Below are 16,843 nucleotides of genomic sequence, written 5' to 3' on the forward strand. Positions count from 1 at the left end.
TGCGGTACACTGATATGGTGTCCATGTCGACTTATGTCGAAAATCGTGACAAAACCGTAAAAATGCCATGTCGACCTTTTGACTGTCAACCTTCTCATTGTCGACCTATTGCTTGTGTCGACCTTCTGACCCTGTCGACCTTAGCCATGTCAACCTATTTTATGTGCCAACCTAAGCTCTGTTGACCTTAAGTGGTCGACATAATGTATGTCGACCTTCATAGTGTCCATGGTGAATATGACTTTATTTAAAGGTGCCACAAGGGTTACGTAGCGCCATCCAGGGTAGTAGCAGCATCTCTGTCATTGGGAAGGAAAAAAAACTGATCCAGCTCATGGACAGTGACAGTTGGAGGGAGCTGCAAGTTGCCTGGCTGGGCATGGGTAAGTAAGATGGGCTTCCTGCCGCAGAGATAGAGGGGGCGGCAGTGTGTGACAGTGAGGGGGACAGAGAGAGAGCGAAAGAGTGGGAGAGGGAGAGAAATATTGGGAGATGGGGAGAGAGAGAGATAGAGAGAGAGAGAAAACTGAAGCAGCAGCTGCTGCAATGTAATCATTTAGGGGAGATTCTCTAAACTAAAAATGCGTTAAAAACCCCGTTATCTGAGTTTTTACTGCATTTTGGGATGCTCTAAACATACCCCGCTGGGTTACCACGATGGAGGGCCTATGGGCTACTACCGCGTCCCGTCCCGCACCGACCACCGCGTCCCCGCACCGACCCCCCTGTGCCCAGACCTGTGACCTCCTCCTGCCTGCACTGTAATCCTCTTCCAGGTTATGAATGTCAGGTACAGCCCCCCTGCAGCAGCACCAGCACCGGGTACAGTGGCGTAACTATAGCACCGCAGCCCCCGCGGTCGAGGGGGGGGGGGCGCTGTGCGTATGGGGGCGCCGGAGGGGGCTGCGGTGCTATAGTAATCCCCCCGCCCCCCATCCCCCGCATGCTTACCTGTCCGCGCATCCCGGCTCCCCTCCTGGCTTCAATCAATGCTATGGAAACGGACCACGATAAAATGGCCGCCCCATAAAGCAGACTGTTCTCTGAAACTGTCTGCGGTACGGGGGCGGCCATTTTATCGTGGTCCATCTGCATAGAATTTATTGAAGCCAGGAGGGGAGCCGGGACGCGCGGACAGGTAAGCATGCGGCAATGGGGGGACGGGGGGGCGGACGGGGAGGGGGGGCGCCCCCCATTAACGGCGGGGGGGCACCCCAAACAAAGCTACGCCGCTGGCCGGGTAAGGGAGGAACCCGCTGACTCACCACAAAGGACAGCTCTTAACGCAAGAGCTGTCCTTTGCCATAATTATCGCATATGTTACAGCATATGCGATAATTATGTCGCCGATGGGCGGCGAAGGGCGGCGGAGCTGGGAAGCAGATGTTAGAACATCCCGTCTATAGAGAGGCAAACTGCTGTGAAGCCAGCCGAGGGAAGGTTGCATTAGTTGGGAGGTATATTACCTGCACTGTTATAGGAGAAATAACTTCTAGAGATGGGTGCCAGATGACTCACCGACAGTCGGAATCCTGACTTACACAGGCTATTTTCCCTTGTGGGGGTCCACGGCCCCGTTAGAGGAAGAATAGATGAGAAGACGAGCGCAGCTGACCATCAAGTCCGCAAGAGGCTTCAATGCGTTGCGGCTGCATTGAGTCCCGGTCGGGCTCCTGACAGTTGGAGCGTTATACCCTACCCTTAGAGACATTGGAACAGATTTAACTATGAGTGATATTTTTGTTATCGCTCATTACTATAGATGTAACCGCACTCAGCTTTGCATAGCTGGCAAGGCAAGTGAGCTCACAACTATGATGTGCACGTGTAAGTGCACTCCCTCCATTAAACTCTAATGGGGCATACACACGGGGCAATTTCCCACAGTCTAGATCTCCCATACACCATACCTCCCAACTTTTGATCTGAAGAAATAGGGACACTCGCGCGGCGAAGCCCGAAAAGGGGGGCGGGGCGTATGCAAATGAGGGTGCGGCTTATGCTAATTAGCCGCGACCTCGTTTTCATACGAGAATAGACGCTGTGCGCACGCGCACAGCGTCTATTCTACTAGATTGGGGGGTCTCCCAACTGCCACCCCCCGCAGCGGGACAATGCCTGCCACGGGTGGGACAGCGGGACAGGACCCGAAAATCGGGACTGTCCCTCTAAAATCGTGACAGTTGGGAGGTATGCATACACACTGAGTGATTTGCACAAGCCATTTGTGCTGAGCGATTTAGTACATGCGATTTGCGAGGAGGAGATTTGCAGTCATTTGCTAATCGATCTGACTATATTTGTACTGCTGCTTGAATGATCTAGCCTGGCGACAGCACCGGATGGGGCCGCAAATCGCTATGGGGAAAACACTCTGAGCGCAAATCTCCCCGCGTGTATGCCGCATAAGGGGGATATTTACTAAAGCTTCTAAAAATTAAAAGAGCCTATGTTGCCCATAGCAACCAATCAGATTTGGCCTATCATTATCTAGGAGGCAGTAGAGAAATGGTAGACAGGATCTGATTGGTTGCTATGGGCAACATCACCACTTTTCATTCTTAGAAGTAACAAAATGATAACTCAGGGTTGCCGACTTTCTTCTTCTCCTCTCCGGGAGAAGCCCGGAGAGGAGAGATTCAGTAGCCACTCAGGGGGCGGGGCTTAAGCGTGACATCACTAAGCCCCGCCCCATGCTGTTAAACCAGCTAATTCAGTGATCTCCGTGGAGGGGGCGGGGCTAAAATGACGCGATTGTGTCGTTTTAGCCCCGCCCCCTCCTCTGAGACCCGAGGATTGCGGAATTTTAATGCCGCGATCCTGGGGACAGCGGGGGTCCCCCCTGAATCCGGGAGGGTTGCCCACCCTTCCGGGGGGCCGGGAGGGAGCCCCGATTTTCGGGAGACTCCCGGAAATTCCGGGAGGGTCGGCAACCCTGTGATAACTAGAATATCACTAGATTTATCAACGCTTAAGGAGAGAGATGACATATTACTACGTCCAGTCTGCTTCTGTCATTTTACAGGCTATGTATAAAAAGTGACAGTTTGGAGTCGATATGCTGGATCTTTTGCTTTGCCCACTTTATCTCTCTTTAAGCTTCTATATATCACCTCCTTATCTGCAGCAATATAGCAAAGGCAGCTGATCTGACTGCTAACAAGCAGTTATTGAGATACTGTATGGACAAGTGACATCTTCATTGTCAATGACCCAACGAAGCCTTTTTAATTCCGACCTGTGCATCAATAAGTGCAGAAAGGAGTGACTCTAGGGCCGCGTAGGAGTGCTGGGATATTCTACTGGTGTAGAAGACTGCTGCCGCTTTAAAAAGAGGATGTGTAGCCTCTTATAAACAAACCAGAACAGAGATAAAAGTGACTTTGGCCCAAAATAGGGTCACTGTTGCTTTAAGAAGCGCAGTCTTGTCAGGACAAATGATTAATCATTAGAATATGATACAATTCAATATATTTATTAAAATGCTGGTACATGATAAGGAAGTGCACTTCACAACAACAATAATAAAGATAAAAACACATACAGGACAAACAACATATAACACAGGGTTGCCGACTTTTTAAATCTCCTCTCCGGGAGAAGCCCGGAGAGGAGACATTCAGCAGGAGTTCTGGGGGCGGGGCTTGAATGTGACATCATTAAGCCCCGCCCCCACGCTTGAAAATGACCCGATTTGCACATCTCCGTGGAGGGGGCGGGGCTAAAATGCAGCAATTATGACACTTTAGCCCCGCCCCCTCATCGGAGATAAGCCTATCAGGTGATTTAAATGGTGCATATAACATATAATGCCGGCTATTTTAGTGAGGCTTATGGTGCCCATACACGCTCCGATCCCGGCAGGCGTTCTGGGCTACAATAGCATCCATCACATCGCATTGCATGCCTTGTGCATGCAATGCGATGCGATGTGATGAAAAGCAAGTACAAAAAGTATGTGCAGCACATACATTTTGTACTGTGCGACAAGGTGCCGCGAGAGTGCACACCTCAAAGCACACATCGCACCGCCGCTATCGGAGCGTGTATGGGCTCCTTTAGTGTGGGCTCAGGATTGAATATAATCTCATATGAGGATATGACAGTTCCTTTTAGTCAAACAATATGTGATCCATGATAGTTACCAGTCCTGCACAATCAATGGTCTCCTGCAGCTGTGGGAGGGTGAGTGTGGTCCCCTCCGGCAAATGCTTACTCTGCGGGTGAAAGTCCTTTCATTCCATTTACCAGTACATGTAACTGGACACGATCTCTGTTGCTGCCGCGATGTAATGGACCGTGAGGAAGCCACCGATCAGTACTAAAGGCGGAGAAATGCGTTTTTGAGCTCTAGAAACACCAGCTTCTGTCAGGCACCACTAGCGGCTTGGTCCATTACATTGCGGCAAATCGGGAAAATCTCCCCCACTCCCCCCCCCCTGATCGCGGCTCCCCCCCACACACCACGCACCATTTAAATCACCTGATAGCCTTATCTACGATGAGGGGGCTGGGCTAAAGTGTCATAATTGCGGCATTTTAGTCCCTCCACGGAGATGTGCAAATCGGGTCATTTTCAAGCTTGGGGGTGGGGCTTAATGATGTCACATTCAAGCCCCGCCCCCAGAACTCCTGCTGAATGTCTCCTCTCCGGGAGAAGCCCGGAGAGGAGATTTAAAAAGTCGGCAACCCTGTGTTATATGTTGTTTGTCCTGTATGTGTTTTTATCTTTATTATTGTTGTTGTGAAGTGCACTTCCTTATCATGTACCAGCATTTTAATAAATATATTGAATTGTATCATATTCAAATGATTAATCATTTGTCCTGACAAGACTGCGCTTCTTAAAGCGACAGGGACCCTATTTTGGGCCAAAGTCACTTTTATCTCTTTTCTGCATCAATAGGTATTTGGTCACTTAAGCCAGTGGTTCTCATCGTCGGTCCTCAAGAACCCCCAAGTCACGTTTTTCAGGTCTCCACTCAGAAACACAGGTAAAATAATTAGCTCCACCTGTGATCTTTTAAAATGTGTCAGTGAATAATGAGTGCACCTGTGTACCTGCCGGGTGACCTGGAAAACATGCACTGTTAGAGCTATTTCACATGCTCTGGCAGCCGTGCTGCATACCGTAGTTAGTAATGGACACAAATGTGTCCATACACACGGGACGGTCATGGCCCGGCCGCCGGGTTGCAGCCGGATCCCACCACTGGAAGGGACGGCTGCCAGGCTGTGGCCATCCCCTCTATTGTAAACTACTGTGTGTGGCTTCCTGGCCGTGCCGGATTTCGCCGTCCGGCAGGACGTGTGAAATAGCCCTTAGGGGTACTTGAGAACCGAGGCTGAGAACCACTGACTTAAGCAACTGCTAAGATATTATTGTCACATATTGTATCATTCAAGTAATACAGTACTGGTACAGTAGGTGTGTCTGTAAATCATGTGGGGTTAAGGAGGACTAGGGTTTAGTTTCTAGTTCAGCTAATTGGTGATAGCTGGGGGGTAAGGGAGTTGTATAGTTGAATTAGCAATATAATGATGTTTGGAGAGAGAGAGAGAGTTAGTGTGTGTGTGTGTGTGTGTGTGTGTGTGTGTGTGTGTGTGTGTGTGTGTGTGTGTGTGTGTGTGTGTGTGTACAGTATGTGTGTGTACAGTATGTGTGTGTGTGTGTGTGTGTGTGTGTGTGTGTACAAATACTTTACAGAGTGTAAAATCTATTCTTGTAGCAACTGCAAAGTGAAGACAGTTGTGTTGGCTATGATTGAGGAAGTACTGATCTAGAACCTGGCGTGTTGTCTTTGCGTTGGAACCACTTACACAATGTCTAGTAGACACAACTCGCTCCGTTATTAGCATCATGCTGTGCCTCATGCTTCATTTAATTAGAGGTTTTCTGCAGACTCCTTCTATAAAATTGCAGAATGCACCAAAACAAGCTTTGTGGCTTTAGCTATTAATTGAACCTCTGTTCTGGTACAGCTTACTGACACAAACCAGAGGCACATGTGCCAGCCAAAAATGGGCACTGTAAAAAGCCTGAAAGGGATTTAAAGAATTTACTTGCCAATTTATAGCCCTACACAATCTCCTTTCATTACCCTGCAAGAAAAAAGTAACAAAGTGGTTATGTAAAAGAAAAAAATAATACCATGTACGTCTATAAATAAAAAATGTTTCATTCTTAACGATGACGGTAAAATACAGCTAATGTCATTAAATAATAAGGATAAGTTACGTGCTGGAAAACTTATATTAAAGGACTGTGCTTACATAGCTGCAAGCCACGATGTTCTGTGCAAACGCTGCGTGTAATACTTATATCGGTTTTACAGTCCTTCTGTAACTGCACCTCATTGCAAGTCCCAATATTATTCAATAAGAAGAAATTGCAATGTCCTGCTGGGATGGCGTTTATGAGTGCAATGTATTATGGGTAAAATCTGGTCAAAACTCTGAAAACTGCTGTTCTCGAGGTTTGCCAAAATCCCCATATGTATCATGCTAGATTAAGCAACCCAGTAGCATACATGGACCCCAAATATTTCCCACTGCACCACCTCTATTGTTACAAGGGGTGTGGATCATTGTCTCTAGGTCGACAGTCAAAGGTTGACACATAAAAAAGGTTGACATGGTGAAAGGGTGGACTCATTCTCGATGGGATGACACCACTGTTGGGAAACCAATGAACCATCAATGGTTTGGCCCACCAATAGTCACCCCCACTCTATTTCTCCCCAGACAATGGACCAAGTATTGGTGGGGCAGGGATTAATGGGTCACATTGAAGGGAATAGTTAGGCTCAGTGACCCAGCGCCAGGTAAAAAGGGTAATAAAAGCCAATGCGATGGTGGAGAACCAAGGTTCTTTGATTGGATACAAGCTTCAGTATTACAACCTCTCTCTTACACTTAGCTAGGTCTTGCGTTGATGAATGTATGGGGGAGGTACTCTGCCCCTAGTCACATATACCGATAATACAATCTTTATACAGTAAGAATGAATTCACAGTTTGCGGATCTTTAGGAGTAAGTTTACTAAAGCTTCTAAAATGAAAAGAGGTGAGGTTGCCCATAGCAACCAATCAGATTATGTCTATTATTTTTTAGGAAGCAGTAGAGAAATTATAGACCTAGGGGGCTATTCTAGTTGATTCACTCAGATGCGAATTCGCATCCTTGCGAGTCAACCTAACCCTGCCTTGCGAATGGTGGTACGCGGACCCAGTATTCGCAAAGTGTGTTCCTTCGCACTGACTGTGAATGGATGTTTTACATAAACATCCTTTTCGTAGCGTGCAGGGGAACACTCACATCATTTGATGGTCATCGAATATTGAATGCTGTGGACCGTGCACACATATGTAAGGATACTCTGAGGCACCCTTACATATGGGTGCACGTTCAGAAGGAAGTGGGCGGGCAGCTGACATCCGGTGATGTCAGCTGCCCGTCCACGGCGCCCATGTCATGGCCTCATTAGCATGGGAACACTCATAAAACACTGGGCGTTCACATATGCTAATGGTGCTGTTTACTCACGTTCCTCTTGGGTGCCGGACAGTTTCCCGACAGTCGGGATCCCGACAGTCATTACCCCCGACGTCGGGATCCCGACAGTCAAAACCCCAACACTCGGGGTCCCGACGGCCACCAGTTATTCTCCCTCGTGGGGTTCCACGACCCCCATAGAGGGAGAATAGAATAGGTGGCTCGCTAAACTCGCCACCGTGCCCACAGCGTGACAAGCGCGACGAGCCTGCAAGGGGCTTTGTTGCGCTGGCTCCGCTGTCTGAGTCTGGCCAGTCGGGATCCTGATGTCGGGCTAATGACTGTCGGGACCATATACCACACCCTTCCTCTTCGCCCCCCGCCCACTGTCCTGGGTGCCTGCACCCAGCGATCCGACTATTCACAGTGAATGCATGCACCCTGCGTATGCACATGCGTATGCACAGTAACAAAACATTGTTCCCCGTGCGAACAAGCGCCCTTTGCGAACCGACCTGAATAAGGTCCATAATCTGATAGGTTACCAAGGGCAACATGACCTCTTTTCATTTTTTAGAAGCTATATTAAATGTACCTTTTTTTAACTTGAAGAGTAATATTTTCTGATATCTACTCTCTATTGCATTTAACCGCACATTTCTGGTACACAAATCAGTTGCCCAAATTCATCTTTGCAAAATCCAAAACAGTGTCAGAAATTTTGTACATTTCCCAGAATAAAACACTCACTCGGCAAATCACTGCAAACATATTTGAGGTTTGGACAGTGAGTATCATTAGTGTGAGATGTTAAACTGACAAAGAAAAGGCACAGATAGAGCCATGCTCACCTATTCCTTTAATAGGAAGTGAGCCAGGGCTGTCGGACTTAGGCCCTTATTCTGATCTGTGCGGCCAGATCAGAATATGCGGCCAGGACCGTGCAGGCGAATCCCCGCCTTCCATACGGATCGCCACCTCCGTCCGTACGCGGATATGTGGCGGTCCGCATGAAAGTGGATGGGGATACGCCTCCTCCATTTTGGGAGCAGCCCCTGCATTCGATGGTCGCCGACCATCGAATGCAGGGCCGCACGCTCCACCAGCTCCCGCCACCCTAGACCACACGGACACTTGTCCGTATGAAATCATGTATGGGGGCGGGCAGCTGACATCCGGCGATGTCAGATGACCGCCCCCTACACATGCGTCACGGCTTCATTACCATGCATACGCCCAGCGTTTGCATGGGAACGCCCATGAAACGCGGGGCGTATGCATAGGGTAATGAGGCTAAGTAGCCCTTCACGCCCCTCTCCGCCCCCTGTGCGGCGTCTAAAAAAAACGTACGGCGAAACCGCTTGCACATGCGCAGAGTGACCTCTGCACATGCGCAGACGACAAACATCGGCGGTACGACCGCAAGCGGAAAACACCGCACCGATCAGAATAAGGGCCCTAATCCCCTGCTAATCCACTGATCAGGGCCGGCGCCACCACTAAGCAAATCTAGGCATTTGCCTAGGGCGCCGGCCACTGGAGGGCGGCATTTCGCCCCCCCCGGGGGTACCTGTCCTGAGGCTGTGTATATAAAGCTTGCGGCGGCGGCAGCGGGGGTCCCTGCAGTCAAGAAATAACGAGCGCTATCCGCCTGGCTACGCGGAAGCGCTTCTGTTGTGGCTGAGATCCAGCCAATCAGCGTGCGCTGCGCGGCCAGTGTTTTCACAACAGAAGCGCTTCCGCGTAGCCAGGCGGATAGCGCTCGTTATTTCTTGACTGCAGGGACCCCCCACTGCCGCCGCAAGCTTTATATACACAGCCGCAGGACAGGTACACCGCCCCCCCCCCGGCACCGGCCCTGCCACTGATGTATTGTTCTACGTATTGTATTGAGAACAATAGATGATAATAAGCCTTGGTGAGTCATGGCTCTCCAGAGCAGGCTAGTTAAAGATGGCACCATCTGTATGTTACCGGGATACAACTACAGGATTATGACACAGAAACCAGAACAACTAATTACTTCCTTTCAGGGAAATGTTAGGGCTGAATCACAAGATCAGGTTATTTACATAATTACTGTATTAGTCCAGTAATACCCTGGTCATGCTTTCTACAGGATGTAATATGTTAGCTTACTAAGGCTGCACTGAGGCTTCCACCAACATGGTCCACACAATCCTAATGTTAAAAATATGATATTAAAAACAGTAAGATATTATTGGTAGTGCAATCCCACAGCCAGCCAAACAGGACAATGGGGCGTTCAAGGGGGAACCAATGACACAATTCAAGTCACAAAATGATAGCCTTGTCCTAAATGACAAAAACCTTAGATTCGGTCCTGGCCATGCCCCCTAACTCTGTACCTCCTAGAGGAGGGGAGCGCAAAGCAGGGGAGTATGAATTAAGGTCCGTACAGCTGAAGGTGTTTCCATTAACTTTTATATATGTTCCGCATAGTTTTTAATTAGATTGTTTTCTAATGTCTTCCTAATTGGTATCTTTAAGCTGTGCATAACTGAGGTATATGCATTTTTTTATATCACTTGTTATCATGTGATTGGGATGTTTTTGGAAGTCTAAAGGAATGTTATAAAGTGGCACCCATTAGCTCATTGGTGCAGTGACATAGGCCGACCATCTAGCTGTGCTGAAAGATTACGGTATAAAACGTCTCCATGTGAGAAATAAAGTTCAAGCATTCAACTTGTTTATAAGTTTGAGCGGGATGTACTAAAAAGGAAAATGAAGCCAAAAATCCAAAAAAAAGACAATTTTTTGGATTTTGCCCACATTTTCCAAATCTACTGTAGCAATCTCTGGAAGTTGATATTGCAGAATTTGGACATGGTGGGTAACACCATCTTTATGTTGGACTACCCAACAGAAGGATATGGGCTTATTTTTGTGTTTCTTCCTAATAGGGAAGCGTTACTAAATTTACCCCCTCAGACACATGATCAATATTGAGCCCTATCTCTATACAAGGGACCTATTTATCAATGCAGTTTTTAGAATTTATGACTTTTGGGGGGTTCTATGGGGGACATCAGCAGATATCTGAGTTCTCTGTTGTGGTCCCCCCCTTTTTGATCGGAAAAGTAGCCCCTTCATTGCCCTTCTATGTAGCGTCATCATTAGATGGTCCAAAATTGTAACATCGCAAAATTGACCTGGAAAGGTATCAATAGGATCCCTCCCAGGCAATGGCCTCTAGTTCATACAGTATATGGAATGTTTACCGCAATAGCATGGTAGATCCCCTGTACCTGTAAGTGTATTGTGTGATCATTTCAGCTATAAGACATTATAATTGTCAGGTCTAAAGCCCAATAATTAATTAATATTGCCCCTTAGACTATAACATGCCTGTGTGATTAATAGCATATATCTTTTTCACCTACAGTGGACCTATTTAGCTGAATTTCGTGGGCAAACTCCAGTTCAACATTGGCCATACCTTTTGTGTCACCTATAGCTACGTGCTTACTTATAAATCAAGCACTTGGTATTGGAAACATCTGCAGCTACAGCCAGGAGAACACTCTATTAATGACATCCTAAACAATGGCTTTATGTTCTCTTTTCTAGGCTACTGAACTCTAACCAGAACTTTCCCTGCCAGCTGTAATGTATCAAGGCCAAAGCTTAGACATGCCAGCTGTCATTTTTGATATCGGATCTGGACTATGTAAAGTTGGATTTTCTGGTGATAGCACCCCAAAATCACTGATTCCCACAATGGTTGGCCGCTGTAGGAACAATCTCACTTTGATAGGAGTCAAGAAGAAACCATTCTATATAGGAAATAAAGCTCAAGCCTTAAGAGGAATCCTGTCATTTAAACACCCAATGGAACATGGCATTGTGACATCTTGGCCAGATATGGAAAAGATCTGGAAGCACGCTTATAAATGTGAGCTTCAGATTGACCCCAGTGAAAGACCAGTTATGTTAACAGAAGCTCCACTAAACCCAATTGCACAACGTGAGAAGACAGCTGAAATCATGTTCGAGACTTTGAGAGTCCCAGCCATGCACATAGCATTACGGCCCACCTTACCTCTCTATGCTTGCGGCTGCATCACAGGCTTAGTTTTGGAGTGCGGAGATGGCGTCACCCACACTTTTCCCATTTATGAAGGATTTTTGTTGGCACATGCAGGGAAACGGCTTGACATTGCCGGCCGAGACATTACAAAACATTTCACAAAGCTTCTTCTGGAGTCAGGAACATCCCTTGTTAGCAGCTCAGAGAAAGAGATCGCCAGAGAAATTAAGGAAGACCTTTGCTATGTGGCTTTGGACTCTCACGAGGAAAGGAAAAAAGACCCCAAAGATGTATTGATCGAATATCGTCTTCCAGATGGCAATGTCATCATCATTGGCAACCAACGGTTTCAAGCACCAGAGATCCTTTTTTCACCAAGTAAAATTGGTGTAGAGGCACCTGGCATACACAAGATGATCTTTAATACTATTCAGAAGTGTGACCTAGATGTTCGAGGGGATCTTTATAGCAATATAATTTTGTCTGGTGGTTCCACACTCTTCAAGGGAATGGAAGATAGGATTTACAAGGAGGTTAAAGAACTGACCACTGGTGGGGCTGAGGTGAGCATAATAGCCAAGGATCAGAGGCAATTCTCTGTCTGGATTGGAGCCTCTGTCCTGTCTAGCATAATATCATTCAGGAATATGTGGGTCACTTCAGCTGAATACAAAGAATTTGGTCCAGCGGTAGTGCAAAAAAAATGGAAGTAAATACATGCAATCCCATTTTGTCATGCTACCTAAAAGGACAAATGTGAAGCTAAACAAAAATAAAAAATAAAAAAAATTGCTTAACATCAACATCTGTTTCGCTAGCAGTTCTCTTCATTAAATCTTAGCTATTAAAAGATATATTCTAATATAATTTTTTTTTTTAATTAGTCATACAGCATATATTTGTGCTGTTGAAGGAACCTGCTTGTTCCACTTTCAAACGACCTTCAAACTGCCAGTTTCTGGAGGTTTCTCCAGGCATAATTACTAAAGATGTACGTAAACTCAATGTTTTGCATACATCTCTACTAGCATGACATCTGCACATGCACAGATGCAGCCCTATGCATATGCTGATCTCTTTCTGTAAGAACCCGGGTGTCTCCCGCCAAGGGGTGATACCAAAATGTTAGCTTCTCCTCATTGACATGAGCAAGGTGCTGCACTGTAGCATTATGCGTAGCCCTTTGCTCCTGTCTCAGTCCATGAGCTCTCACTGGGCCTTATTCTGGTTGGAGCGGCCGGGCCGTACGCGTACGTCCCGGGACTTTTTATGATCTGCGCATGCGTACATTCGCTAATGCGCAGGCGCGAACACTCCACAACGCTTACGGACGGGTCTCTACGTGCGAAAAAACCTGTACGCGAGTGTACGGGCATTGGGGGCGGCATAGGGGCGTGATGAGGGGAGCGGCCGAAATAATGAGGGAAAATGGGCGTAAATATGGGCGTACACGGGGGTGTGCACCAAAAATGAGCGGTGCTACTACCGCACGATCGACTAAAGCACCGTTCATTTCGGACACAAAACAGGCGGCCGCCAACCGCCATCTCAAACCCCCCCTACAGATACCGCATGCCAGCGTGCGCCTGGGTTTGCTAATTTACGCTGATTACTACCAAACACATACACCTGAATGTAATAACCAATGCTGCAGTCTATTAAGTCCAAACCATGATTTCACTACCTGCAAGCCACACACAGCACTCAAACACATTGGAAGCTTATCTTTCTATACTTCTCTACATTTAAAGGTTTGTTTAATTTAAGGTAATAATCGTTTTAAGATCTGCTTATATATGCTAAGGTAGGTATTTGTTAAACAGTTAGACACATTCACTACGTGCTTTCATAGACTTTACACAGTAGCACACTCAATCTACACAAGTCGACATGTGTCAACGTGTTCACTCTAATACAAACATAGGTTTTGTATTTATGATACAATAACATAAACCACATCTAACACCTACAAAGGATGTTTCAGCAATGTTTTAAGCCCATGCCCACTATTTTGCACATTAATTAATTCAATCAATTAATTAATTTTCATAATTATAGTTGAAAGGCAAGATTTGCAGGTCCATATATGTGAAGGGTATGTCAGCGTACACGGACGTACGCTCACTCTCACGAGCGGTGACATAAGCTGACTTTTCTATTGAAAACAATAGGGACCCGTCCGTGCAAGCTGGCGTACGCTCAGATAGCCGCAAGAAGTCGGTGGGAAGACGGACGAGAGACGTCCGTAAACGGTGGCGTACGCGCAATTGTACGCCAGTTGTCGGAGTGTAAGGGCTGGCCCGTCCGTGTACGTTGGCGTACGCTCAATTGTACGCCACTCCCCTTTGACGTTGTTTCTGGCCGTAAGTATGCGGCTGATTTGTGGGTGGACTTAACCCCAACGGCCGCGTGCGGATAGCGTACGTTAATAGTGAACGTACGCACGTTTGGCCGCTACGATCAGAATAAGGCCCACTGTCTCTGGGGGAAGTCCAGCATCTCAGGAATGCCCAGGGTGATAAAAAATTGTCAGACCATGAGGCCATGCCCCCACCCAGTTGAGCTACACCCCTTTCCTATTAGACCACACCCTTTTTTCACCACATGCCGCAATGTGTGTCACAAAGCATAGAGATGCACCTGTGTCTGCCTTGTTTTCTGGCAGTGTGCACAAATGGCCTCCTAAGAAACCTGAGGGCTCCATTGTGACATCTTCAGATGCATCAGCAGATCAGAGAAGCTGGCAGGAGGCATCTATTCACACAAGACTCCTCCTGGCGGTATAAGCCTATTTTAGCACACACCCACTACCACCAACTGTGGTTCCAAACTGACTCACTGGCATTGGGTGTGGCTCCCCTATGGAGCTGTGAGGGGAAGCACCAGACCCAGCCTATGCAGCACCTCTTCCCCCATACTGTTACGTGCTCCCCACTTTCTCATAACCACCTGTACTGCTCTCATGAGACCATGACATTGATGACTCTATGAAAATGATTTCTAACATTTCCCTGTTGTCAGGTGTGTTCTTGTCTTTTCTCTCTCCACCCCCACCCCACCCCTGCAGCACAAATCTACCCCACCATGTGCTTTTCCTGTATTGTGTACCTCTGCAGATTGCACACCGTGCCAGCGCTGACCTATGCAGTGCACCCAGATGGTTGTCTCAGATGGTTTCTCTGCGGGCAGGATGTGGGTCACGTGGATGTCTCTGAGCAGGGTTTATCATACTACCACACAAGTATTTGCTTTCCATTGCATTGGGTCCATGTATGGCTCGCCTCCTACAGTGTAACCTTCGTAGTACGCCCACCATGGCTGCCTCATCTGGTGCACTTGTGGTTGGGATGAAAAATACATGGACCTGAGTATACACTGAAATCACCTATTTTTGGTAATTTCTTTTAGGGGTAATCTATTCCACCCAGGGTAATCCTACGCAGGGTGGAGTACACAACCCATGTAAGTTATTATCAAAACTGCTGCACAGATCCTGCATTATGCTTACTGTGTGCTCAAGGGTTTCTTTTGTCTGTGACTGTACTACCAACATCCTCTGTATTATGTGCATTGTTTATTGGAGAAAGTGCGCTAAATAAATTAAACTTACTTACTTACCTACTATGTGGAATTTGAACTGTGCTGGAGTCACGACTGCACACTATGCAAAAAGATACAGCTGCTGAATTAGGCCCAAAGTACACACGGGGCAAATCAATTGTCCCCAAATATTTAATGGGTGGGAAAAACCAGGGGTAGCCTTGAGCTTTTTCTGACTTTTAGCATCAGACTATTCAATGACATCCAAATGTTGGAATCAAGGGTAAGTTCTCGGACCTATGCAGTGTCGGATTGGGGCAATAAGGGCCCATTGGGGAAATGCGGTGGTAGGGACCCATACTTAGAGGCTTAATATGCAAATATAGTAAATACTATTAGTGCACATATGACAATGTATACCTCCCTTCAGTTCAAACATCGTGCAAAAGGAGGCATTGCTGACTAACACTAAGGGGGGTATTCAATCTCCCGCCTGTATTGCCGACAGGGGAAATAGCGGTGGGGCCCTATTCAATTTTGTCTTTCTCGACAGCATTGAACAGGGATCTAAGCAGAACGGACCCGACTTTAGAAGCAGTTGGGCCCTTTCTGCCAAGAACGGCCGTGAATTGTCGACCTCCCAGTCGCAGCTCAACAATCACGGCTGTATCTCGCTGCCACGCCCCTTTTTGGCATTCGGCAGGTGGGATATTGAATCCTGCCTGTCGATTTTTCAATGAGCTGGCCGAGAATGGGACAGGGTCACTGCTGTCGGGCCAGCCTGACAGTCATGTCCCGGGATTAAATATCCCCCTAAATCTAACCTTAAACTTAACCTTAACTCTGGCACTAACTGGAGACAAAGACTAACCCTAATCAAACCCTAACTAATACAAATACAAAACACAGCCTAACCTGAAGCCTAACCCTATTTGCAGCATAACACTAACCCTAAGTATAACCCTATCTGTAGCCTAACCATAATACGAACCTAGCATTAACCTTGTCCTGTTGACCTGAAGAATGTTGAAATATTAAATGTTGACATTCTCTTGTACCTGAAAAGTGTCATGTGGCTACTACAAAATAGATATTTTTCAAGGTAAGATATACATTTTCTTTTAAAATAAAGAGGGCGTAAGCGTCCCCATCAATAAGGTAGAGCTAATTTATGTGGACAGACAAAAATACTTTTTTTCAGGATTTTATTTTAATTTCAGTATTACCTTCCCATGCATAAGAAAGTCAATTTATTACGTGTATCTGGAAACTCTGGTGAGGTTCCTTATCCCCTCTTCAACAACCATGTAAATGGATACAGCTCGGTTATGCATATTGAGGTTGCAAAACTCTGTACGGGTTACAGATGTGCCAAAATAAGCATTTTTCCACGTCGGGATGTTTAAAGAATTTAGCAACGCTAAATATCCCTGGTTCCCTACAAGACGTTCAGCGTTCCACCCCTTACTTCTAGAGCCCGTGTCTTTATGCGGCAAAGTTCAGGGCTGGATTAATCTTGACAGTTTTGTAGCGATTGTGGTTCTAAATTATTTTCCAAAGTTTAATAAAATTGAGTTTTATACTTTTTGAGAAACAAAGTCTTAAGAAAACAAATTAATGCCAAAATTAACATTTTTAATGCACGTTTTAGGAAAAATTACTGAATGAATATTAACCGCAATTCACGGTGTAAAAAGGACAAATGAATGTGCAAGATATTCTATATGTCTGGTTCTTAACTGTAAAATACTTTAT

At 46.5% G+C, this 16,843-nt stretch overlaps 1 protein-coding gene across 2 annotated transcripts; it reads left to right on the forward strand.

Moving 5' to 3' along the window:
* Positions 1-279: 279 nt before the first annotated feature.
* Positions 280-12,351, forward strand: ACTRT2 (actin related protein T2). 2 transcript variants are annotated; one of them, XM_083162917.1, is made up of 2 exons: positions 280-383; positions 10,904-12,351. In XM_083162917.1, exon 2 carries the CDS (start codon positions 11,128-11,130, stop codon positions 12,259-12,261), a length of 1,134 nt encoding a protein of 377 aa, XP_083019043.1. In that variant the 5' UTR covers positions 280-383; positions 10,904-11,127; the 3' UTR covers positions 12,262-12,351. The 2 variants fall into 2 exon arrangements, with proteins under 2 accessions (XP_083019043.1, XP_083019044.1); XM_083162918.1 differs by lacking the exon at positions 280-383 and adding an exon at positions 4,903-4,994.
* The last annotated feature ends 4,492 nt before the right edge of the window (positions 12,352-16,843 follow it).

Source organism: Crinia signifera, chromosome 19 (assembly GCF_055691185.1).
Source record: "Crinia signifera chromosome 19, ASM5569118v1, whole genome shotgun sequence".
Lineage (NCBI taxonomy): Eukaryota > Metazoa > Chordata > Amphibia > Anura > Myobatrachidae > Crinia > Crinia signifera.

Excerpts from the sequence above, each read along its gene's own strand:
- ACTRT2 (XM_083162917.1), top strand. The coding sequence starts at position 11,128 with ATGTATCAAGGCCAAAGCTTAGACATGCCAGCTGTCATTTTTGATATC.